We start from the raw sequence: 23463 nt of genomic DNA on the forward strand, positions 1-23463 counted from the left end.
AGCCTGGCTTGTGCTGGGCTTAACAGAGCCCGAGGGATTCCAGGCTGGGAAGAAACCAGAGCAGTGGCAGAGCTGGGAGCAGGAGCTGTCCCTGCCCTCCTTCCCGGGCTGGGGCTGGAGCCTTGTAATTGTGGTGACATTTAGTGTTTGCTGTGCCAGCTCCCCGGGAGAGCCCACAGAGACCTGGACCACCATAAGCCATGTCCCTGCTGGGGGGGCATGTGTGTTTTGGGGGGGGACAGGAAGCCCTGCAGGGCCCTGAGCACCCACAGCTCCCCCCAGGTGCTCTGGAGCTGTCATGGTTGGGGAAGAAGGGGCAGTTTTGAGGCTGCAGGCTCAAGGGTTTTGCTTTGAAGGTGCAGGCTCAAAGGTGCAAACCCCAGCAAGGCACAGGGGGTCCCTGGGCTCACCCAGCCCAGGTTTCTGCAGGACCTTGCTGTGCACATGGGGCTGGCAGGGCTGTGGAGGAGGCTCTGCAGCAGCACAGGGGCTGCCTGCCCGGCGGTTCCCTGTGTGCCAGCACGGAGTGCCAGCCTGTGCCAGCACAGAGTGCCAGCCTGCGCCAGCCCGCCGCTCCCGGCCCTGCCTCAGCAGACGCAAATGGGAGCAGACAGCCCGGCAAGAGCAGTAAAGATCAAACCCCGGGAGCCCTGGGGCTGCTGTCAGCGCGGGTGGAGTGCTGGGGGCCATCCCGATGCTGCCCTTCCCGGTGCTCCCCTGCCCGGTGCTCCCCTGCCCGGTGCTGGCCCTGCCAAGGTGCTGTGTCCCCTCACAGCCACAGCCCGGTGTTATAAATGCAACGGCAAAAATCAGATTAATAAAGCAACAATTTATTAGAAAAACAATCCCAATCACCGATAAAGAGAGAAATCACAAATAGAACGTGCAGCGCAGCGCTGGGTGGATGAGGGGTCTGCACCCTGAGGTACAGATTTTCCCAAATCCACACAGAGCGGATCAGCCCGGGGTTTTATAGGGGTTTTTGTGTCCCGAGGCAAAACAGGTGTGGGGAATAATCCAGCAAATAGTCCAAATATATCTTTGGATGGGTTTCCCGAACTTTGCAAATTGTATTCCTGGAAGATTCCTTTCACATGTGGATGGAGCTGCCAGTCCACGATTACACCAATGTGTAGTCCCCATGATTATTCCGATGTGTAGTCTCCGGTGGAGAATTCCCCTTCGTTTGGGGAGGAATTTCTCTGTCTGGGGGCGATGCTGATTCTTATCTGGCTCGGCCAGTGTCTTTGTCCATCCTGATGGCTCCTGTCCTGCTCTTTGTCTCGGGCTGGGGAGCGGTTGCTGTATGGGCAGCCGCTTGGCTAGAGAGGAATTTTTTAAAACAGACTATACCTTTCCACATTTTTTATATTAACACCAATCTAACACATATTTCTGTATTTTTCATCACGGATTTTTACCCCAATGTCACCAGCAATGCTGGGGGCTGCCCAGGCTGCTGTGCCCATTGCAGGGGCCACAGGCAGAGAATCCAGGGCTTTTCCTGCCCTGATTTTCCAGTGTGGGAGATGCACCAGGCAGGAATAACTGGTCCTGCTCCTCTCCTGGGCTCTGCTGGCGGGGATGCTCCTGTGCCAGCACCTCCCCGGGGATTGAGGGATTGCACTCCAGCCTCCCTGTGGGCTCAGGGGGCAGAAGGGAAGGTGGCCCTGGAGCACAGCACAGCCGGAATCTGCTGGGGAATGGCCCCTCCACTGCCCCAGCAAGTGGAAACATCAACCATCAACCGGCTCCGACTGAGCTGGCTGCTGTGGGAGGATGAGGATGGTGGCAGGAGGGTTGAGGCTTGCAGGAAACCGTCTTGCTGGACCCCCGGCCCAGGGAATGAGGCAGGGAGGGCACCCAGCCCAGCCTGGAGATGTGAAGGAGCAGAGAGAGATGCCAGTGGCACCCTGGTACAGCTTCCTCACCCTCCTCAAGTGCCAAAAGGGGATGGAAGAGAGCCCTGGGATTCCACAGGGACCACAACCACCTGGATTCTGCACAGCCAGCCTATTTCCCATGAGGAAACAGTGGAAGGTGGCACCATCACCCCAGTGCCCACACCCTGCTGGCCCTTTCCTGACAGCAGTGTGGAGCAGGAGAGACGAGGGTCCGCGGTGCAGCCGGGGAGCGAGGAGAGGGCACAGCTAATTGGGATAATTGCTAAAGCAGGCGAGGAGCGAGGCGGAGAACAAGGGGCCCTTGTGCACAGGCGGCCCAGGCACGCGGCCCCGGCTCCAGGCGGCAGCCAGAGCCAAACAAACGGGGCCTGTTCGGTGCGGGGCAGGACAGGCAGGCGGCAGGACACAAACCAGACCTCCACAGCACAGAGCCGGAGCCAAGGGCTTAGCTGGGAGCTGGGTGCTGCACAGGGTCTGTCTGTTGGCTCCCGGTGTGGAGAGCAGCCCCAGAAGCCTTTACCGGGGCAGGGCGGTGCCATCCATCCCTGTTCCATCCCCAAAGCAGAGGATGGCAGAGCGGTGCCATCCCTGTTCCATCCCCAAATCCCTAAAGCAGAGGATGGCAGAGCGGTGCCATCCCTGTTCCATCCCCAAATCCCCAAAGCAGAGGATGGCAGGGCGGTGCCATCCCTGTTCTGTCCCCGAAGCAGAGGATGGCAGAGCGGTGCCATCCCTGTTCTGTCCCCGAAGCAGAGGATGCCAGAGTGCTCTGCATTCCCCAGGCCAGAAAATGAGTGACAGCCCTTCTGCCACAGCCATGCCCAGCACTGGAAACTTCCAATCACGGAAATAGAGCAGGAAACCAACCCTTGTCCTATAAAACCATCAGCAGGTGCAGGTTGTGGCACCACCCCCGGGGCGCTCAGGACCCGCAGGGTGGGAGCAGCAGCCTCCCCCGCCTCGCTGCTCCTGCCACAGGAAGGAGAAGTGACATTTGAGCAGGAAGAAATGTGGCTGTGTGTGTGTGTGTGAGCTGCCCAGGCTGTTAGAGCTTATTTTCCCGGTGTCAGTGTGAGGGTTTGGCCTTGGAAGACGTGCCAGGCTGTTTGTTTGCTGTGCCTGGTTCTGCCGGGCTGTTTGTTTGCTGTGCCGGTGCTGCACAGGGAGCTGCAGGTTACAGCCCATGGACACAAATCCCCACGGCACTGACCTGTTTGTTTGCTGTGCCCGGTGCTGCACAGGGAGCTGCAGGTTACGGCCCATGGACACAGATCCCCACGGCACTGACCTGTTTGTTTGCTGTGCCCGGTGCTGCACAGGGAGCTGCAGGTTACGGCCCATGGACACAGATCCCCACGGCACTGACCTGTCCTGGGACTGGGCTGAGCTTGGCAACAGGCGAATTGCCCTCCCCAAATTCCCTGTGCAGTCACACAAGGCCACCCAACTGCCCGTTGTGGCCCATTGTGGGTGAGACTCCACGAGCACCAAGGGGAAGGAACATTTCTGTGCTGGCCAAAGGCTCTGCCCGAGCAGGGGGTTTATTTATGGGTAGGATGGAGCAGAGGGGGAGGTTTTGGCACTGCCAACAGAAGTGCCCAGACCCTGCTGCCTCCTCCTTCCTCTCTCCCTGCAGGTCCCAAAACCTGTTGGGAACATCCCACCCCTGAGCCCCGAGGCTCTCTGCAGCTGGGAGGAGACGGGAAGGACTTACTCCAGGCCAGGAAATCCTTGCTTTCTCCTGCAGCCGGGCCGCTGTGGGCAGCCACAATGCTGATTTCCCCCGCGCCGCTGCCAAAGCCCCGCTTGACCCGGGGCCGGCCGGGCCAGGAGCCGCAGGGGAGAGGGACGGAGGGGGCTGCGGGAGGGCGATAAGGAAAGCGGCTCCTCTCCGGTTCCTGCAGCCCGGGGAGAGGCGGGCAGCGGGCCAGGAGCCGGCCCATTCACTGCTGGGATGTCGGTGTGGCCGTGCCAGCCTGGACACCGCGTTATGTCATCCCTGAGGAACGCCAATTCCGCTGCCAGGGGAAGAGCCTGGCATTAGGCTGGGAATGCATTGGGCTCTGCGGCTCAGCATCAGCACAGGGCTCTGACAGGAGCTCCCGGCAGCCCTGGATGTGTCTCTGCAGTGTCCCTGTCCCTGCTGTGCATCCCTGTCCCCACCCTGGGCCTGCAGCGTGGCTGGGATGTCACATCAGGACCACAGGTGTCCCCGGTGTGCCTCCCTGTCCCCACCCCCGAGCCTGCAGGGTGATGGGATGTCACATTGAGAGCACAGGATGAGCACAGGTGTCTCAGGTGTGCCTCCCTGTCCCACCCCTGAGCCTGCAGGGCGGCTGGGATGTCACAAAGGGGCACAGGTGTCCCAGCTGTGCATCCCTGTCCCCACCCCGAGCCTGCAGGGTGATGGGATGTCACATCATGACCAGAGGACCAGCACAGGTGCTCCAGCTGTACATCCCTGTCCCCACCCCTGAGCCTGCAGCATGGCTGGGATATCACATCAGGAGAGCTGCCAAGGGGATCTGAGGAGCTGCCAGCCCTCCCGGGTCTGTGCTGTGCCCCAGGGTGAGCCCAGAGCATCAGGAGGTTCTGCAGAGGAGCCTGTGCTGTCTCTCCACACAGAGCTGAGTGCTCAGGGCTGGCACAGAGAGCAGGGCCTGCCTGCTGGGGGGTGGCCAGGACAGCCCAGAGTGTGCACCCCGAGGGACAGGACACCTTCTGGCCCCACAGGAAACCCCTGCCACCGAGCAGCTTTGGCAGGTCCCTTCCAGGCTCCATTTGGGCTCTAAAAGCTGCTGCCATCCTTTGGGGACACGTCGCCTTCCCTGAGAGGAAACTCCTCGTGTGGCCATGTGGAGATGAGCAGGGCAGGGATGCTGAGCACAGCCCTGGGGACACAGGCTGGGCTTTGTGCTGGAGTTTCCTCACCCCAGGGGTGTTAGTGCTGCTCCAGGGCACAGAGCACCAAACCCTGCTGCCTCCATGAGCCTCCACCTCCCCTGTCTCTGCCAGCTTTATCCCTGTGGTCCCTCTATGGCCCCTCAGACCTGCAGCAGTGGGATCCCCTCCATGGGACCCTCACACAGCCCCCAGCCCCCCTCAGTGGGTGACAGCTCAGCTCTGGGGACACTGATGATCCATGGGATGCTCACCCCACTGGTGCCTCACCCTCCCTGCCATCTCCCCTTCCATACCCACCGGCCTCACTCTGATTTTAATGAGGAGGCAGCTGAGAATTCAGGTAAAAGCCTTGAGGAGAACCTGGCACAGCTGTGCTCCACACTGGGAGACTTGCAGTGTCCCGAAGGGAATCATCCCACAGCCTGAATTTGGGGGTTCCTCTCCCATCCCTGCACTGGCCCAACACCTCCCTGTGTCCTTTCTTCACCCTGACCTTCAGTGGAGCCTCCAATCCCCCCAAAGTTTGGTGAGGGGCCACCACCTGCACACTGGGGGGTCACCCAGCTGTCCCCTCCGCCGTGGCCAAATTGTCGCTCTGGGAAGAGCAGCCCTTCCTCATCCTCCTGTCTGCAAAGAGCATCATCCCCCTCCTGTGCCTGCGGCAGGCACTGCACCGCCCGGGAGCTCCAGGGAAATCCTTACAAACGGCGTCTCTTCGGGAGTTTTTTATTCCTGGTGCCTGGGACACCCCGCTCTGAGCGCCTGGGTGGGGTCTGCAGGGTGACCAAAAATACCCGAGGTTTTGTGAGGTGACCCTTTTGGGGAGAGGGAAGGTGCTCAGGACACGGGGGGCTGCAGGGTCTCAGCCTCGCAGCTCCCTGCGAGCAGAGCTGCTCAAGAACAGGGAAATCTGGGGTTAAAAAACCAAACCCGGCCGGTCCCGAGGCTCTGCAAGGAAGGGGAAAGGGCTGCTGGAGAGAACCACAGCGACATCCCCTGTGCGGGCGGGGACACGAGCAGGCAGGGCTGGGGTTACCGCAGGACTCCTCTGGACGCCTCTTTTTCTGCTCCTGCTTAGTCAAACTGATGGATTTTTCTCTGGGGAAAGAACTCAAGGTGGGAAAACTGGACGGCGGCGAGGCCCAGTGAAGGGACAGGGGCTGCTGGTGGCTCCCCCCAAGGTGATCCTGCAGTGGCAGAAAAGCCCTGAGGAGCCTGTGCAGGAGTTCTGCAGCTTTCAGACCTGCCAGCTGCGTGTGACAGAATATTCTAATTTACAGTGACCAACCAGCGCCAGATACAAACCCTACAGACTCTGCACACAGCCCATGAGAACTGCTCTATCACCACATCATCCTGTATTCTAAACTCTAAAGAGACTTTTCTTATCCACCTTTTCCCTGATGCCTTGGCAGGGTGGAGAGGGGCTGCACCCTTGGGGCCTTTTGTTTTCTGTCCTTTAACCTGACTAATCACCGTCTTCCTGCCTGCCATGGTCACATCTCAGAGCTGCCCTTCATTTCTATTTCCCTCACAGCTTTTACACCTCCAGTATTTCTTACCAGACAATCACATCCATAAACGATTCCTGTCCCATCTTTCCCAACACCCTCCCAGTCCCCACCTGCTGCCCAGAGCCAGCGTGGTGCCAGTGCTGGTGCCAGTGCCCAGAGCACAGTGCCCAGAGCATGGCACACGGTGCTGGTGCCTGTGGATGGTGCTGGTGCCTGTCCTGGTGTCAGTGCCCCATCCTGGGGGTGGTGACAGTGCACGGTGGCACTGCCTGCTCTGTGCTGTGTGCTGTGCACTGTGTGGGGCTGCTGCCAGTGCTGGTATCCCCTGCTGGTGCCCAGTTCCTGGTGCCAGTGGCTGGTGCTGGTTTGGTACAGGTGGCCTTGCCTGGTGCCCGGTCCCTCTGTCCAACACCCACCTCCCTTTGCCCCCTGCCCCTGTCCAGTGCCAAATGCCCCTGTCCAGTGCCAAGTGTCCCTGTCCTGTTCTGCCTCCTGACAATGTCCCTGTCCACTGCCAAGTGCCCATTGCCCAGTTCCCTGTGTCCCTTGCCTTGTGCCAGTGTCCAGTGCTGGGCTGGGCAGCTGGTGTTGGGGCTGGGCGTGTGTGCTGCGTGTGGAGCGTTCCTGCCCCGCTCTCAGGGGGCTGGTCTGTCTGTCTGTCTGTCTGTCTGTGTGTCTGTGTGTCGCTCGGGGCGGCGCCGCTCGGGGCGGTCCGTGCAGGAGGAAGAGCAGCCGGGGCAGAGCGGCCCCGCAGCGGCCGGAGCCGCGGGCTCGGTGAGTACCGGGGGATCTGTGCCCCGTCCTGCCCGTGTGCCCCCTGCGCCCCTTCCCCTGCCCTGCCCGTGTGCCCCCTGCGCCCCTTCCCCTGCCCTGACCGTGTGCCCCCTGCGCCCCTTCCCCTGCCCGTGTGCCCCCTGCGCCCTTTCCCCTGCCTGCTCCCTGCGCCCCTTCCCCTGCCCGTGTGCCCCCTGCGCCCCTTCCCCTGCCCTGCCCGTGTGCCCCCTGCGCCCCTTCCCCTGCCCTGCCCGTGTCCCCCTGCGCCCCTTCCCCTGCCCGTGTCCCCCTGTGCCCCTTCCCCTGCCTGCCCCCTGTGCCCCTTCCCCTGACCGTGTCCCCCCTGCGCCCCTTCCCCTGCCCGTGTCCCCCTGCGCCCCTTCCCCTGCCTGCCCCCCCTGCGCCCCTTCCCCTGCCCGTGTCCCCCCTGCGCCCCTTCCCCTGCCTGTGTCCCCTTCCTTCCTCTCTGCCCCCCGCCTCCATTCCCCATCTCCCACCGCCTGCCCCGTCCCCAGCCCCTATCCCAACTGCCCTTGTCCTTTCCCATCCTTTCCTCCAGCTCCTCTCCCCACTTCTTTCCCTTCTACTTTGTGTCCCCCTAGAAATTCCTGCCCCACCTCTCTGCCCTGCCTGCTCTCTGTCCCACTCAGCTCCCCAACCCTTCTCACCCCCTGCCCCCCGGTCCTGCCTCCCCTCCTGGCTCTGGTGGGTCTTCGTGTACCTTGTGGGGTCCCCTGGGGCTGGCAGGGAGTGGGGAGCACAGCTCTGCTCCCAAACCAGTGAGGTCTGCCCGGGATCCCTTCCCCTGCTGTGAGAACAACCCCAGCAGTGACAGCCCCCTCCCCGGGGTACCAGGGGCTCTGTCCCCAGGGGAGGGCAGTGCCAGACAGGCCTGCTGTGCTGCCAGGGAGCAGGGACATGGATCGTGGAGTCACCGTGGAGAACCCCTACGCCAGTGTCAACATCCCACGGGAGCAGTTCAAGCAGAGCTTCATCACTCGCTACCTGAGAGATGAGCCCACCATCATTGCCAACCCCTCAGCCGTGCCCTCCTACGGCACAGAGGAGCAGACAGACCTTGCCAATGGCTGGAACAGCCCAACCATCTCCACGGACAAGTCCTGGTCCCGTCCCTTCAACCCCTACGCCAGCCTGAGGATGCCAAATGGGGACTCATCTGCCACCTTCTACACCGTCACCCTGGACAGGCCACCCAAGGGCCAGGAGCAGGGGGCTGGCAGGAGATGTGGCTGCTGCAGGTGCTGCTCCTGCTGCCCAAAGTGCTGCTGTGTCGTCTCCTGAGGGCCCTCCCTGCACACAGGGGATGTGCTGACCATGGGATGGGGCCAGGGGACCCCACAGGGACATGGCTGCTGCCCTGGCACCTGGCAGAGCTGGCACTGGCTGGACTGACATGGCTTTTTACCTGTGAACTCTGCAGCCCCATGTGCTGGTGATGGGCACCTCCCAGGTGGGCCAGGGGGCCCGGGAGCCCTGAGGATGACACGTTCCAGGACAGATGTCACCAAGGAGTGAGTACACTGGAGATGGGGCAGCACTGCAGTCCTGCACAGAGCTCCTGCCAGTCTCACCGTGCTGGGAAACCTCCACCCTGGGAAGGTGCAGGCAGTGCCCACCTGCTGGAGGGCAGGTTTGGATGCTGGCAGCCCCGTGTGCGTGGCAGAGGAGGACACCATTGTCACTGTCTTGGAGCAGTGGAGAGGAGCCAGGGACAAGCCTCCAGCTGGAACAGGGACCCACTTCTCCAGAACTGAGTTGTCCCCACTCCCACAACATCATGGAGATGCTGCTGGCACCCTGCACTGAACTCCATCTGGGTCCTGCTCCTCTTCACACCCTGCCCATGGGATAGAGGGATGGAAACAGGAAAGGCAGCCAAAGCATGGCAGAGCATCAGGACAGCACCTGATGGCACAGCATGGATGTGGCATCCACACCTCGGTGCCAGGAAACCCCCAGCCCCATTCTGCTCCCCCTGCCAGCCTTGTGGGGTGCTGGCCACAACCTCTTGTCCCATCTGCATCCCAGAGATGGCTCCAGTGCAGAGGGCTGGCCCAGCTGCAGCACTGGGCACCTTCCTGGGGATGCAGAGGCCCAGCATTACCCTTTTGGAGCTCCCTGGGCTGGGAGGGAGGCGGGAGGAGCCTGCTGGCTCTTCCCAGTGTGCTGGGGCACCTCCAGGCTGGGGCTGCTGCCATCGGCCTGGAACAAGCCCGCTGTTGTGCTGATGTCCCGCCGTGCTGCTGACGTCCCTCCCTGTGCTGGCAGCCCTCCCTGGTGCTGCCGTCCCAGGGACAGCTGCTCTGCCAGGCAGCAGCTGCTCCCTGCCTGCTGTAGAACCGCCTGCTCTGTGCGAGCCAGGGCCTGGGAGGAGTGCCTGTGTTTGCAGATGACTTCAGGGTGCTGCAAATAAATTTACAGCCCTCTCCTGCCCTGCCAAGGTGTGCCTCTTCCCTCCACGCAGGCTTTTTCTGGGATTCCTGTGTCACTCCTTGTTTCTCTGGTGGGTGTGTAAGTCAGGGCAGTGCTAAAGCCTCCAAACCAGGCTTAACTGTTTCCCTGCTGAGTTGTGGCAGCAGCAGCTCATGCTGAGCTCTTTGGCTGCTGCCTGGTGCTCCCCTGCCAGCCTGGGTCCAGCAGTGCCAGCCTGGGTCCAGCAGTGCCAGCCTGGGTCCAGCAGTGCCAGCCTGGGTCTAACAGTGCCAGCCTGGGTCCAACAGTGCCAGTCTGGGCCCAGCAGTGCCAGCCTGGGTCCAACAGAGCCAGCCTGGGTCCAGCAGTGCCAGTCTGGGTCCAACAGTGCCAGCCTGGGTCTAACAGTGCCAGCCTGGGTCCAGCAGTGCCAGTCTGGGTCCAGCAGTGCCAGCCTGGGTCCAGCAGTGCCAGTCTGGGTCCAGCAGTGCCAAACTGCACCCAGCAGTGCCAGCCTGCACCCAGCAGTGCCCAGGCGTTCCCAGCACAGGCTGCTGCTCCCTGTCTGGGGCACTGGCTGGTGCTCAGCCCAGCCCTGCCAAGCTGGATGACTGTCCTGTCTGGAAAGACTTATTGAGTCTTTGGGAGAGGCTGAGGAAGGGCCTGGCAAAGGGCAGTTCCTGGCTGGGCCAGCTGGGAGGGCTCTGGGGCACTGCCTGGGCTGGCTGTGCCCCCCTGGGTGTCCATCAGCAACGGGAGCCCACCATGGATGGGAATTGGCCATTGCTGGGAGCCCCCCATTGCTGGGAACCCCCCACTCTTGACACCCCATTCCCCAGGATATTCTGGGCTGGCGTGGCAGTGGCTTGGCAGAGGTTTGGCCCCCCCCTGCCTGGCCCGGGTCCCACGGTGGCAGTGGGTGGCCAGGAGGGTGGGCAGGGACACATCCCCACGGTGTCTGTCCTGCACAAGGAGCTCCCTTGTTCTCCCAGCCCAAACCGCGGCAGTGGGGACGGGCAGATCCAGCCCTTGTTTGCTTTCCCCGCCACCAGCCCTGCCCTGGGCCAGCCCTGCGGTGTGTGTCACCCTGAGTTTGTGTCACCGTGAGTGTGTGTCACCCCCAGTGTGTCACCCCAGTGTGTGTCACCCCCAGTGTGTGTCACTGTGAGTGTGTGTCACCCCCAGTGTGTCACCCCCAGTGTGTCACCCCCAGTGTGTCACCCCAGTGTGTGTCACTGTGAGTGTGTGTCACTCCCAGTGTGTGTCACCCCAGTGTGTGTGTCACCCCAGTGTGTGCCGTTGGCTGTGCACAGCCTGGGGCGATGGCAAACCCGCCGGGAGCGGCCGGCAGCGCCTGCCAGACACCGGGCAATGATTAAACCAAGCGGCAGGACAAGGGGGTGAGCAGGGGAGGGTGCAGACTGCAGCCCCACACCTCTGGGTGACCTCACACCTCAGGGCTCTGATCACTCGGGCAGAGTCCCATGGGTGCTCCCCGGCTGTGTTCACCTTCCCCAGGTGCCCAGGGGTGCGCAGGGCTGTGCTGGGTGACTGTCACCTCCTGCCCCTGGGGTGTGCCTGGCGGTGCAGGGCTCGGCTCGCCTCGATGGGACCTTTGCTCTCCCTGAGGGCACCGCTCCCCACCCTCCCCACCGTGCCAAAGGTCCCTGCAGCGCCCAGGGATGAGTCCTGGGAACAGGAAAACACGTTTCCCATCCATGTGTGTCGCTGCTGATTGCAGATCTGCCTTCCCTGAGAGGGGAGATCTTGTTGCTCCACACAACCCCCTGACAGGAGCTGTAGTGAGGTGGAGGTTGGTCTCTTTACCCAAGTAACAAGTGACAGGACAAGAGGAAACAGCCTCAGGCTGTGCCAGGGGATAGGTTGGATATCAGGAAAAAACTTTTCACTGGAAGAGTTGTAAAGGCCTGGCACAGGCTGCCCAGGGCTGTGGTGTGGAGTCATCATCCCTGGAAGTGTTCAAAAAATGTGTGGATGTGGCACCTGGGGACACGGGTTAGTGGCGAATGTGCTGGTTTGATATTGGACTCGATGATTTTAAAGATATTTTCCAACCTTAACTGCTCTATGATTCCCCTGATCCAGGGGGGCTTTTGGCAGAGCTGATGATGCTCTTGGTGTCAGCACGGCAGATGTACCGAGGGCTCCCCTGCCCCAAACCAGCCTGGGCTGAGCTGGGGTGCCCAGCCATGGCCAAGGGCAGCTGGGCACAGCCTCTCAGGGGGACACAGCTCTGCTGGGGTCAGGGGCTGATGACAGGGGCTGGACTGGGCCAGGAGGGCAGGCAGGATGTGTCTGTGTGTGTGTGTGTGGAGCAGGAGGGGCAGCCAGAGCTGTCACCCCCTCTGAGCAGTGCCAGGGGTACCCCCAGCTGTGCACACAGCCAAGCCCACCCCTCTCACCCACATCAGTTTTGTGGCAGAGCTCCCTGTGGCACTGCACTGTTCCTGTCCCTGCAGCAGGTGGGCCAGGCCAGCACTGTGTGGTGGGTGGAAGAAAAGAAGGACACCTTGGCAGGTTTGGGGCAGCCCCAGCCCCAGCTGGAGCCCTGGGCACACGGCTCTGGAGGGAGCTGAGCCCAGCAGGAGCCAGCTCTGCCCTGGCTGCAGCACCCAGGGGCTGCACCCCAGCACAGGCAGGCACAATGCACCCTGGCATGGCGTGGCACAGCTGGAATCCTGCACAGCTGGATCCTGATCTGCCCAGGGCACACGGCCCTTGCTCCACCTGGGCCAAAGGGTTTGACCCAAACCGATGTCCCTGGCACAGCCCTGTCCCAAACTGGCCCCAGTGGCCTGTGCTTGCCACCCCCCTGGCAATGGGAGGGCAGAACCTGCCATGGGGTGCCAGCCCCGTGCCTGGGGACCCAGGGGCACACACAGCCCGTGTGCACTGCCTTGGAAGGCTGTGGCAGGGCTGGATTAGGGTCCTGGGTCAGGCTATGAGAAGCTGGAGCTTATTCCTCACTGCCAGGTACCAGTGTCAGGGGCTGAGCCCTTCTGCCTGGCCCAGTGACCCTGTGGGGATTCTTCATTTCCAAAACCTCCAATTGTTTCTCTGAGGAGTGCTGGAAACGTGCCCTGAGGGCTGCTGGTGAGGAGGCAGCCCGGGAAGGAAGAGCTGCCTGTCTCTCTGCCTGCTCCTGCCTGCAGTGGGAGCTGCTGCCTGCTCCTGCTCCCTGCAGGAATGCTGCCCTGGCTCCAGGATGGGCTTTTCTCCTCCACCATCCTGAGCCCAGGATCTGTCCCTCTGCCACACTTCCCTCTTTAGTCTGCAGCACCCTCCATGCCAAGGCTGGGACATTGCTGCTGGACCAGGGGCAGCTGTGGGGACTGAGTCTGGCACTTCCTTGGCATTGTCACCTCCCCTGGATCACGCACCTTGCAGGTGTCCCCGTGGGGTGCTGGGGTGTCCCCAGCCTGATGTTGAGCATTGGTAACTCAGCCCCCAACACCAGAACCCTCAGCCTCACAGTGAGGGGCAGGGGCAGGTCATGGACAGGTCACCCCCAGGGTCCCGGTGGGAGCACCACCCCACACATGGGCACTGCCAGTGCAGACCAGACCAGACCCCGATGTCCCTGCACCAGTCCCAGCCCTGCCACCCCCCGTGTCCTCCCGTTCCTGTCACAGCTGTCCCCAAACCCCACCCACCTGTGGATGCTGGGCTGGAGTGCGATGGGGTCTCTGCTGGTGCTGTCTGCCCCAATGTTCTTGGCCATTTCCAGGATGTGGAGGACTCTGTTGCTGCTGCCCAGGTCCAGATGACATCCAAGCCCTCTGCCCATGGTGGAGCCCAGAGCTTCCTGTCCTCACAGGGACAGTTCCTTCTTCTAGTGAAGCACAGGCTGATGGGTTAATGAGCATTCCTGGGTTTAGATTTCAGAGGTTTTTGTTACCCAGGTGCCTGTAACCCAATCTCACGGGCTTGGCTTCTCTGCAGCAGATCCAATAGCACCTGTCCCTGAAAGGTGAGCCCCTGCCCACTACCACGGCCAGTGGCAGCCACAGGGACCTGGCTGGCAGCTCAGCCCCCCGATGCTCCCCACAGGACTGCCACAACCCCCCGGGACAGCACAGCCCTTCTGCCACCAGCCCTGAGACCCTGGGAAACACCTCAGGACAGGTAGGGATGGGGGAATTGGGAGAAGGGAAGGAGAGGGGGACCTGTGTGCACCAAAACACTTGAGGTCACCTAAGGAGAAAGAACACTTTTGGTGGTCTCCAGAAGCTTGCAAATATACTGGTGGGTACCAGATCCCACCTGAGATGAGGCTCAGACCCTTCCCCATGAGGATTTGTACCCATCCCCTGCTGCTGACACAGCCCAGGGCTGGGGACAAGTGGGGCTGTGCCACTGCCTGGTGTCCAGGTGGTGTTCCCCAGCTCACCCACCACCTCACTCCTGCTCACCCCACTCTCCCTCCAGCCCCAGGCCACAGCTCGAGCAGGCTGATGAGGTCTGGCCAACCCACGTTCCCTGCAGAGCTCCCAGTGTGGCACTGGGACAAACACATCCCCCGTGGATGCAGGGACAGCCCACTGCAGTGGCAGCATCCTGCTCCTCCAGGCAGGGCTGTGTCACAGTCAGGGACATGAAAAGAACCACACTCACCCGTCAGGTAGAAGCAGGGAAAAGAAGGACAGTTTATTATGATTTAGGGTTTATATAGTATTTGAGATTTGGTCATTGAGGGGAACACCTCTCTGACCCCAGTGGTCAATACAGAAGTCCATCACCGAGAGAAATGAAAACAATATAGATTATTTTGAGAGACTTTGCAGGAAGGTGTGTAAACTATCATCAGAAGGGTTAGGATTATGGCAATAGGGCTGGTCTTGGGGCAGGTCTCCAGGGATGTTGGGCAGGGACCCTGCTGCCCCTGGGAACCTGCCACACGGGCCAGTCCCCATCTCGGGGACACTCAGAGGTGCCATCCCCCCAACCACACCCTGACAGCTCCTCTCACCCCTCCCCAGCATGTCCCAGGCCGGTGACAACCCCCGGGCAGAGGATTTGGGACCAAGTGTCGGGTCCCACTCGCGCACCCCGAGCCGGGGCAGCCAACGCGTGGAGTGCATCATCTGCTACTCCTCCTACGACCTGGGCCTGCGGCTCCCGAGGCGCCTCTACTGCGGGCACACCTTCTGCCAGGCCTGCCTGAAGCGCCTGGACGGGGTCAGCAACGAGCAGCGCTGGATCCCCTGCCCGCAGTGCCGCCAGAACACTCCCACGCCCCGCGGAGGGGTCACCATGCTCGACCTGGACCTGGCCACCTTCCTGGCCGTCAAGGCTGACAAGGAGCAGCCGAGGGTGGGCGGCAGGTCCCCACCGGCTCTGCCCGCTAAGGGAAAGGAGAAGGAGAAGAAGGAGGTGGTGGTGGTGACCCGGCAGCCGGCGGGGCTGTGCCAAGAGCCAGGACCACCGGTGTTGTACCCCCGGCGTGGCTGCTGCTGTCTCTGCCCCTGCTGTGGGGTCACCGCGGCTTTGGAGAGCTGAGCACCATGGGGTGAGCTCCATCCAGCCTGGTGCTGCTTTTGGGGAGCTTTGCCGTGCCTCAGACCCGTGTCTGAACTGCGGTGGTGGGGCTGTTCTGGCAGCCTTAGGAAGAGGAATTATTAAAAACTATGGATATTTATCTAATACCAATATCCAACTATGACGGACAAAGACTCTCTAACAGTTTAAAGTTAGAAAGTGTGTGTTTATTATGACGATCCCAAATACACACCACAATTTACAGATGATCACAGGGGCTTTTATGTCCAGGAGTATTGAATACCTAAAACACAAATGCATATTCATAACTCTGGTACATCCCATTCCCTGCTTTGTATGGTAATTACCCCAAAAAGCCATTAAGCATTTGTGGTTTGTTCTTTGAAATGGGTCGGTGGTCTTTTTTATGGGGTGGGGTCCTAAAATGATGGAGTAAGATGGGTCTTCCTCTCTTTGACTTTTTAACCTTTGACAGTTTTCCAGGACTGATTGATTTATGATTGTATTGTATTCATGGGATCTATTGATTATTCAGGATGCAAAAGCCTGGTTTGACAGGTTCCATGATTTATCAGTTCCTTCCATGATTTATCAGTTCCTTCAGTCTGGCTTCTGTTATCAAAAGGGAAGTTTTAGCTCCCTTACCTCGGCGATATTTATTTTAACTAAAGTCTTTAATTCTTCTAAATCAGTGCTTTAAAGGTTTCTGCCTGGGCAGGGCTTTGCTGTCTGTCCTGTCAGGGTTTGGGGTGAGGATGCTGCCACCCTCTCACCCTGCACACCTGGCCTGCTCAGAAAGCTGCTCCAGCCATCACAGACACTCCCTGGCCCCTGAGCAGGGCCTGTCTCATGCTCCATTCCCCCCTGTGTGGTGGCTCTGCAGCAGGGACAGTGACACTGAGCCTCCCCCAGGCAGGGGACAAGCCTGGCTCATGCTCCATTCCCCCCTGTGTGGTGGCTCTGCAGCAGGGACAGTGACACTGAGCCTCCCCCAGACAGGGGACAAGCCTGGCACAGCCATGCCACGGGGTTCATCCAGCACCTTGAGAGATCCACATTTATTAAAGACACTCTTGGCCCTGCTGGGCTGCACATCCTGGTCATGTCTGTTGGCAATCCTGGCCTGGGGCAAGCCCTGCCTGTGGTGGGTGGGGGAAGTGAGGTGGATTGCTGTGCTGGAGTGTTTGCTCTGCTGGCCATTTGCATGAGAAATTTGGGCATTGGATTAGCAGGAGAGGACGACAGAGTTGTTAGGAAACCTCCAAGGCTGCTCCAGCTGCATTGCTCTGGCGTGGGAGGAGAGCTGGGCTCAAGAAGCTCCTGTTGGCCTCGTGCTCTGTGGCTCGTGCCAGGTTTGGCATTTCCTGCCTGACCCTTTCCTCACACACAAACCCTGCTGCTGTTTTTCCAGTTGTCCCTGCTGCCTGCATGGCTTTCCCTGCCTGACTCCACACCAGGGTGCAAGGACAGGAGCCCAGGCAGCTGCTCTGGGTTAACAGGGGCCAAACTGGGAGCATTGGGGTGTGCAGGGTGATACTGGAACAGCTCTTGGTGTTCCCTGGGGAGCTCTTGCTGTTCTTCCTCAGGACTCATTTTCTGCATCTGTTTTTATGTGGTTTATGAGCTCTTGCAATAGCCCAACACCAGAAACGCCTCAGGACTCAGCAGGAGACCCCAGGCTGTGCCTCCCTGGGGCTGGCAGGGACCTGGTGTCTCCTGGTGTTTGGATATTCCCTGTGCTGGGGGCCAGGGCTGCAGGCAGAGGATTCCATCAGCCATGGGCAGCACCCACCCCTGCACAGAGCTCCTGCACAATTCTGCCACTTGGTGTCACCTGCCATAAAAAAGTCCCAGCTGAGATGTTCCCAGAAAAAAAAAAAACAAAACTTGGGGTGCCCCAGGGCAGACAGAGGTGTGGTGTGGTTCAGAAATTCCATGTGAGTCCTGCCTGAGACCTTTAATTACCTGGGAATATGCAAGGAATTAAAGCCTTTAAGGAATGGATAAGAGCTGTCACTGAGTTCTAATGCACCTTCTCCTCGTTTCTCCCCAAACACTCAGCAGTGGGTGGTGGGAAGTGTGCAGGGAGGGCCCATCCTCCCCTGCAGAGGTGCCAGCAGCTCTGTGCTCAGCCCAGCACCTTTGGGTCCCAGCTCTCCCATAGTGCTGGGTGACCAAACCCATGGCTCTCTGTCCCAAACACCATGTCCCCTGCTTTCTTGTGTCCCCCCAGAACCAGAACCACTCTGGGGGGCTTGGCCCTTGTTTCATCCCTCCGTGGATGTCCCTCTACTTCCAGGCAGTCCCTGAAGGAGGGAGTTATCCCTGCCATCACTCTGGGAATGCCTTTGGCACACTGGCTGCACCCCTGATTTGGCACCTTGGGCAGAGCAGGGCTGACCCCTGTGCCCTGGGGGGCTCCTCCCCTGGCACTATTAAAAATAGTGGTTTGGGTTATTTTTGGCACCAATGTTGCACTTCTCACCTGATTCCAGATGGATGCAGGCAGTGGGCAGTGTAGGGCCTGGGGAGTAGGAGCATTTTGGGACAGGATTCCCTTAAAATCCAGGTCTCCATGTAGCCTGTGGCTGTGGTGAGCTGGGGCTGCAGCTCCACATGGCAGCAGGTTTGTGCCCTTACCCCGGGGCTGGGTTGGGCTGGAGGATTCCTCTGAATTATTTCCAGATGGGGATTAATGCAGCAAAGCGAGTTTGCTGCAGGATAGATAAACAAACCAAAGCTCCTCGGGATGCTATTAATAAACCCTCTGCCTGCTGCTTTTGTCCCAGATTGAGGAACATCCTGGCCTTGGCCTGGGGTGCAGCTGCGCCCTGCCTTGGTGACCATCCATCCTTTAGATGTGGGGCAGAGGGACAGGGATTCCTCTGGGACTGTGGCCACTGATCGATGTGGGTGGGGACAGTGTCCCTGCTTGGGGTCCCCACTCTGGCTGTCAGTGGGGTGAGGTGCAGCCGTGTCCCCTGGTGCCCCACTGAGCTCTGCCAGGGGCAGTGCCCTGGGTGGTGCCACCTCTCCTCCCCAGCCTGCAGCAGCCAGCCTTTGGGTGGCTTGGAGTGGAGTGAGTGTAAACAAGGTGGAGGCAGACTTTGAGCCCCATGGGGCTGGCACTGCCATGCCAGGGGGGAGAGCAAACCAGTTTGGGGTGGCTGCAGCCTAGGCAGATCACCTTTGCCATGCTCCTCATTGGGGGGCACCCTCTGTGTGCACACAGGTGTGTGTCCCCCTTCTGGGGAGGAGGAAGGGGGTCCAGGGGATCTAATCCCAGCTCTCCTCACTCTGGTGGTCTCTTGGCAGGGGCAGGCAGGGCTTGGACAAGGGCTGGGCTCAGCAGGGTGGGCCATGGCTCCCAGCACAGCTCCCCACTGAGGACCCCTGGCCATGGTGGGACAGCACATAAGGTGGGGTAATACCTGTAAATGATATGATTTTGTTTCAGTTATGTTTGTTTTTTTTCCCATAACCCAGCCACTTATGAGTCCCCTGGGGCCATACACCCATCTCTAAATGGCTGTTGAGGCAGCATGGCCATGGGGGACAACCCTGGGAAGGATGGAGGCTTAGAGATGGATGTGGATTTGCTGATTCCCAGCCCTCCAGCTCGCAGCACACACAAGCAGTTAATCCCAGGCCACCCAGAGCTGGCTGCTTACCTGGCTGGAGCTGTGCCCGAGGGAGGGAGGGAGGGAGGGACGTGGGCACAGTTCCACACCTTGCAGGGCAAGCATCATTGCAAAAATATTTACTAAAAAAAAAAAGTGCAGCTCCACCCCGAGGAAAACTGGGTCCGGGAGCAGAGCCCTGGCCAGGTTTGCAGGAGGGTGAGCAGGGAATGAAGGCGGGTGGCTGCAGGGAGCAGAGCACTGCACCCAGCACCACCGGGCAGGGCCAGGGGACTGGGCAGGGCGGGGGGCTCTAGGGAACCTGCCCCTGGGGGACACCCAGCACAGCAGGTCAGGGAGCCCTCTGAGCCTTGGGGGGCTGCCATGGGCAGCTGGAGGGTCCCCAGCCCCGTGCTGGCCCTGCTGCTGCTCCTGTGCCCATCGCCCTGTCCCGCCTGCCCGGCCGCCTGCCGCTGCTCCCCGGGGGAGGCGGATTGCAGCGAGCGGGGCCTTCGCGAGGTGCCCTGGAGCCTCTCGCCCAACATCACCTCGCTGTGGCTCGGCTACAACTTCATCACGGTGCTGGGGCCGCGCTCCTTCCCTCTGCTGCCGGGGCTGCGGCTGCTCAGCCTGGTGCACAACCGCCTGGAGCTGATGCACAGCCAGGCGCTGCTGGGGCTGGGGCTGCTGCAGGAGCTGGACCTCAGCCACAACCACCTCACCGTGCTGAGCCCCGAGACCTTCCTGCCCCTCGCCAGCCTGGCCAGGCTCAACCTGGGCAGCAACAGGCTGGAGGAGCTGGAGCCCGGGGTGCTGGATGCCTTACCCCAGCTGCGAGCACTTCTCCTGCAGGACAACCCGTGGGTGTGCAGCTGCAGCATCCTGCCCCTCTGGCGCTGGCTCAGCCACAACAGGGAGAAAGTGCGAGGTGAGTGCACAGAGGGCTGTGTCCCCAAGCCCCCCTGCCCGCTCCCTGCTGGCTGGTCACCCTGCACAGCCTGGCTGCCAGCCCTTGGGGTGAGGCTCCCCAGAACCTGCCCTTAGGTCATGCCAGCTCCTGTGTCTGCTTGGGTGGATCCACCCCTGGGTCTCACTTGGTGGCCACAGTTTGATTCTGGTTGCCAGCAGAGAGGAGAGGAGGGCTGGGCAATGTCCCCCCGTGACAGGCACCCAGTGCTGTCCCCAGCAGTGGCACCAGTCCTGCCACATGGCACCTGAGGGGGCCAGTGGAGCCTGTGTGTGTCAGGGTGCACATCACCCTGGCCCATCCAGGCTGCAGTGCTTCCAGCCCCTTCCCCAAGACCTTCATGGACCTGCTTCTGATCCTGCATTTCCTCCCCCACGAGCCCCAGTGAAACACAGCTTTGGCAGCAAAGTACCTCCCCCCACTGCTGCCCTCTCCTGCTGGCTCCCAGCTGGGATGTGTGACTGCACCAGTGCTGCCTGTGACCTTCTGTGGCCTCTCCAGGCTGGCTGCTCACTGCTCCCCACATCTGTCTTCTGGGAGCCAGTCCCTGCCCCTTGCCTGTCCCATTTGCCATCCTGCCCCAAACCCATCTTCCTGTGCCATCCTGCCCCAAACCCACCTTCCTGTGCCCCTTCCAGCCCTGTGCCCACCTCCCATCCCATCCCATCCCATCCCATCCCATCCCATCCCATCCTATCCCATCCCATCCCACAGAGGTAAATCCTGAACCTCACTGTTCCCCTTCCCATTCCTGGTCTGAATGGGTGATGTTGGTGCCCCTGGCCCCTGTCCTCGTGCCCTGGTGCCATCTGTCCCCTGCAGACCTGCCATCCCCCCCTGTCCTTGGCCTTTCCCAGCTCCCCAGGGTTCTCTCCAGCACAGTTTTTCTCTTCCAGAGAAGAGTTTGCTCCTCTGCAGAGTCCCGGAGCAGCTGAACAAGTACCCGATCATGGCCTTTGGGGACGAGTCCTTCAGGCAGTGCCAGGACACCTCGCTGTCCCTCCAGCACTACATTTCCCTCTTCATCATTGGACCCTTCTCCTTCATCGCCAGCATCTTCTTCTGCACCTTTCTGGGCTCCCTGGTGGTGTTGTTCCACAGCCTGCGCCGGGAGTCCCACTGCTGGAGGAGACCCCGTGTCTGCAGGGTGCACTGAGGGGCTCAGCCAGGCTCTGCCCTGGGCAGGCTGTGCTCCATCCCTGCCCCTTTCTGGCTGCCTGCACCCACCTGTTGAAAACTTTATCCCTGTGGAGCAGTGAGAGGAAGTTCTGATCCTGGAATGGCTTTGGGTTTTCTCAGAGAGCCCCAAGGTGGTGTCAAGGTGCCTCTGCCAGGGGGGAGCAGCCTCCAGCTCAGTTCCCTACAGGGCAGGGGCTGCCCACAAATGCTCTCAGTGTTTTGGGGGGCTCCCCAAGGCCATCCTCAGATCTGCATATTCCCTTCCTGGGGGCATCCAGGTGATCCTTCTCCCCTTACCCTGCCCCTGGTGCTGCCCAGTCCCCTCAGGGTGCATTTAGGGTGCCCCATGTGCCTCACTGTGCCTTTGGGTGCAGCCTGGGAGCCCCTGTGTGCACCCCAGGACACACCACCTTCCTCCTGGTGCCTTTCAGGCCACCCCAGGGAGTCACCACTTGCCTTTTGGTGCAGCCTCTGTGTGCCTTTCAGTTCGTTCCTGGGGCCTTTTGGTGCCTCCTGCACCCTCCAGTGACCCCTCAGTGCTTTTTTCTTTGCCCTCAGAACTCCTTGCCTTGGTGTTTCCTGCACCCAAATTCCACATTTGGCTTCTGTGTCCTGGCAGCCACTGTTTTCCTCTTAGTGCACTCCAGAGCTCTCCATGTGCCTTTTGGTGCACATGAAGATCTCTGGGTGGTTTGGAGCATTCCAAAACTTTCATGGGGCTGTCAGACCATCCCAGGCCTTTCATTGTGCTGCCCAAGGACAGGGCTGGCTGCAAAAATCTCCTTTTGATAGTTTTGGGTTTTTTCCCCATTGAGTCAGGAATGCTGGTGCTGAGAAGGCTCAGCCAACAACCAAGGTCTGGGGTGAGGCTGAAGTTTGGGGTGAGGGCCAGGAAGAGCCTTGAGCTGCCACGGATGTGGTTCAGCAGAGGAGCTGCCAAAGGATGGGTGAGGCTGCAGTGGTTTCTCCCTCAACAGCTTTTCCCTGGGCTGCAGCTCATCCCAAGCCAAGGCATAGGGGTAGCTCAGTGTTGGGAGTGCAGACAAACAGCCCTTCATAGGGGCCCTTTACAGCAGCCCTGGCTGTTGCCTCACCTCCATCACCCACAGAATGGGCCTGGGGCTGCCCCTGCACCTCCCTCCTTCCCTTTCCTGTGGAAATGCTGCTGGAAATGCTGAGTGATCATGCTGGGAGATGGCCTGGAAGGATCTGGAGCTGTGCTCCAGGAGAAAGCCACAAGCTGGGGGTGACAAAAACATCCTTCAAGGAGAAACAACAGCCCTTTTTGGCCTGATCTCTTACCCAGTGCAGGATGATCAGAGCCACGATGAGATGCTGTGACCACCAGCCTTGTTCACTCCATCTCCTGCCTGTGCCAGAGCTGGGACCTGCCAGGGATGTGGCAGGAGTCTGTGCATCCTTCAGCAGGCTCTTGGCAAGGCTTCAGTACATCACACAGAAGTAAACCAAATGTCACCTCAGTGGTGGCTTGCTCCTGGGTTTATTTTCAAGAGAGAAACCAGCCCCCTGTGCTGCCACATGGCCAAATTCCTGCTCCCTCCTCTGTTGTGGCTCTGGGGGTCTGCAGGGAGCTGCTGAAGGCTCCAGTGCTGCCAGCCCTGCACCTCTGCCAGGATCATCGTCTTGCCTTGCCCAGGAGCAATCCCAGTTCTCCCAGACCCTCTCTAGAGAGGGTTCAGTTATTCCCAGGGAGGCCTGGGCTTCCCATTTGGAGCCAGGACCTTGTTTGTCATCCTGCAGTGCCAGCTGAACCCTGCTCCTTCCCTCAGGCCCTCCTGAGGCTGAGCCCCATGGGGCTGGGCTGGAGCTCTCAGCACATGGGGAGGTGCTGTGCATGGCTGATGTTCCTTCACTTCAGCCTTGGGGGACCTTCCTGTTTTGGAGGACACTTGATGGACTTCCCAAAGGATGGGCTGATGTCTGGGGGCTTCCCCAGTGCCTCCATCCCTGCAGTCCATCCCCTGTTCCCAAAGGCTGACCCCAGGGAGAGCCCAGGGAGCCCAGCAGTGGCCTGGAACTGTTTTCTTCAGGATGGAGGTGGGACAGGGCCAGCTGCCGTGGTGCTGGTGTTTAGACAGCTCCCGGCTGTCCCCATCCCTGTGCCCCACCCTGGCTGTCCAGGTTTCTGTCACCTGGGTATGATGCCCAGAATGGGGATACCCTTTCCCTCCCAGCCTCCTCTGAAAGCCCCTGGCCTTTCTCCTGCTGATTTCCCCATCCCTCCCTGTCCCTCCACTGTTTGCAGACCCTGCCACAGGGCTGGGTGAGGCTCTGATTCACCACAGGGCTCCCTGCCAGCTTTGCCCAGAAGTCAGGGTCAGAAAGAGTCACACAACTCCGGAATAAACCACTTCGTGATCCAGTCTAGACTTTACTGAGCTCTTGCAAAAACTTGGTATTAATGTAACACTGACGTATAAAGTAGAATGGGTCCGATTTCTCAGCTGGAGCTAGATGAACTTGATGGAGAGTCACAGCAGTCGGTGGGACGATGCTCACAGACCTCAGCTGCCATGTGAAAATCCTGCCCGCGGGGGCAGCCTGGGCCGGAGGGGAGGCAGAGGGTTGGGTACCACGGTGGGTTTTGTTCTCCACGTCGGCAGGGGACGGGATGTGATGCCGCCCGT

General features: G+C 60.4%; 4 protein-coding genes across 5 annotated transcripts in view; all 4 read left to right on the forward strand.

Annotated features, from left to right (window-relative positions):
- NOXA1 (NADPH oxidase activator 1) overlaps nucleotides 1-23463 on the forward strand; it is a gene marked incomplete at its 5' end in the record, with an annotated part of 101363 nt that overhangs the window by 77421 nt on the left and 479 nt on the right. The gene's annotated exons all lie outside the window — the stretch shown is intronic.
- On the forward strand, nucleotides 7025-8982 carry LOC310917627 (uncharacterized protein). 2 transcript variants are annotated; one of them, XM_083876050.1, is made up of 2 exons: nucleotides 7025-7096; nucleotides 8004-8981. In XM_083876050.1, exon 2 carries the CDS (start codon nucleotides 8015-8017, stop codon nucleotides 8396-8398), a length of 384 nt encoding a protein of 127 aa, XP_083732176.1. In that variant the 5' UTR covers nucleotides 7025-7096; nucleotides 8004-8014; the 3' UTR covers nucleotides 8399-8981. The 2 variants fall into 2 exon arrangements, with proteins under 2 accessions (XP_083732176.1, XP_083732177.1); XM_083876051.1 differs by having other exon boundaries at nucleotides 7043-7096; nucleotides 7952-8982.
- On the forward strand, nucleotides 14531-15049 carry RNF224 (ring finger protein 224; the record flags this gene model as incomplete). Its single annotated transcript, XM_083876093.1, has 1 exon — nucleotides 14531-15049. The coding sequence occupies one exon, from the start codon at nucleotides 14531-14533 to the stop codon at nucleotides 15047-15049; it is 519 nt and encodes a 172-aa protein (XP_083732219.1).
- Nucleotides 19054-22909, forward strand: LRRC26 (leucine rich repeat containing 26; the record flags this gene model as incomplete). The annotated part of the gene is made up of 2 exons (XM_083876184.1): nucleotides 19054-19597; nucleotides 20533-22909. The coding sequence occupies 2 exons, from the start codon at nucleotides 19054-19056 to the stop codon at nucleotides 20790-20792; spliced, it is 804 nt and encodes a 267-aa protein (XP_083732310.1). The 3' UTR covers nucleotides 20793-22909.

The sequence above is a fragment of the Zosterops lateralis genome, assembly GCF_965231275.1.
Source record: "Zosterops lateralis genome assembly, chromosome: 20".
Lineage (NCBI taxonomy): Eukaryota > Metazoa > Chordata > Aves > Passeriformes > Zosteropidae > Zosterops > Zosterops lateralis.